The following is a 1,409-nucleotide window of genomic DNA, read 5'->3' as shown; positions in this document are numbered from 1 at the left end:
AACTTGGTGAGAGAGAGAGAGAGAGTATTTGTGGGTTCCGTCGCCATCTGTCTGTCTGTCTGTCCATCATCAGTTGACGTGAGGGGTATTGCCAAAAAGAGAGCTTGACAACAGGAAGTCGTAAATCTCATCTCATCTCTCTTTCCCAACCCCCTCCTTAAGGTTTTAGGGTTTTTTAAAGATAGATTTTAAAACCCTAAATCCCCCTCCCTAGGACTCCCTTGGCAGTTTTGCACTTTGAACGCCGGCAGTACACCCCGGGGTAGCGCCTTCGGGGAAGAAGACCAAGGGGTTACCGAAGTTCTCATTCCTTGTTCCATTCCTTGCCTTTGATCCCCAAACCCCCCAAACCCCCTCCCCCCCCCCACACACACAGTGTACGGTAAACAGTTCACAAGATAAGTGTTCGCGACTCAACGATACCGTTCACATCCCTCGCTCCTATCCCTGCTCTAAAACTCCAATCTGCCCTGGTTTTCCTCGTAGTCGCCCCAGTCTTTAAAATGTATTTCCACATCCCATGTTGTGCCTCCTGTGCCTCATGCACATCCCCTACTGCTGCTCGTACTGCTGCTGCTGTTGTTACTGTTGCTCTTACTGCTGCTGCCATTGATTTTGCTACTGCTGCTGCTACTACTGTTGCTGTTACTGCTGTACTGATGCTTTTCCTTCCCTAGCCTGCGGTGGTTGGTCTAGCACTGGGCATCGCGAGGGCCTTATCTCACCTCCACTCCAAAAGAATCATCCACGGAGGTGAGTGAGGTGGGACGTATAGCGTGTATGTGTGTGTGTGCAGATTCCACTGGATGCTACTGGTCGTGCTACTGGTCGTGCTGGTGGTGGTGGTGGTGTGGGGGGGGGCCGCCGCGGATCCGAAAAAGTCACCACCGATGGTCGGCAAAAGTCGGCATGGGTGGTGAGAAGGATGAGGAGGAATCGGAGAAGGTGCTGGGGACAGTAGTACGCCGCCGCACACTGAATAACATTGGCGGTCCTCCCCCCGCTTTTTCCCGCCTCCTTCCAACAGACCTAAACCCGAATAACGTGTTGCTCAAGCGGGACGTGAACGAGCCGTCCGGGTACATCGTCAAGGTTGGGGACTTCGGCCTGAGGTGGGGGTGGGGCGGTGGCTGTGGGGCCGGGGATGATGAAGAGGAGGAGGGGGAGGATGTTTTTTTTTGTTTTTTTTTCAATTTTGCATGATAATTTCTTATTAACTTTCTAGAGAGACAGTTACATCATTAAGGGAGCAGTCGTGGTAGCTATATAAAAAAAGCTATCGCTCTGCTGTGTGGCAAAAGATTATGTCGGCCACCGGGGTCGATGCCTAGGCCCCCTTCCTGCCGGGCCTCTTCCGCCCCTTACTTCGCTTCGTCGCTCGGAAGTCGCCGACAACCCGAGACTTGTGT

The 1,409-nt window shown here is 52.8% G+C and overlaps 1 protein-coding gene across 1 annotated transcript in view; it reads left to right on the top strand.

Annotated features, from left to right (window-relative positions):
- The window catches only part of VOLCADRAFT_100547 (uncharacterized protein), a gene marked incomplete at both ends in the record, with an annotated part of 8,062 nt that overhangs the window by 3,141 nt on the left and 3,512 nt on the right, over positions 1-1,409 (top strand). Inside the window, 2 exons of the mRNA XM_002959100.1 lie at positions 377-473; positions 1,028-1,112. Of these exons, the coding sequence (XP_002959146.1) occupies positions 377-473; positions 1,028-1,112 (182 nt within the window). The remainder of the gene's footprint in view (positions 1-376; positions 474-1,027; positions 1,113-1,409) is intronic.

The sequence above is a fragment of the Volvox carteri genome (genome assembly GCF_000143455.1).
Source record: "Volvox carteri f. nagariensis unplaced genomic scaffold VOLCAscaffold_125, whole genome shotgun sequence".
In the NCBI taxonomy this organism is placed as follows: Eukaryota; Viridiplantae; Chlorophyta; class Chlorophyceae; order Chlamydomonadales; family Volvocaceae; genus Volvox; species Volvox carteri.
This window is presented reverse-complemented; position numbering and strand designations above follow the sequence as displayed.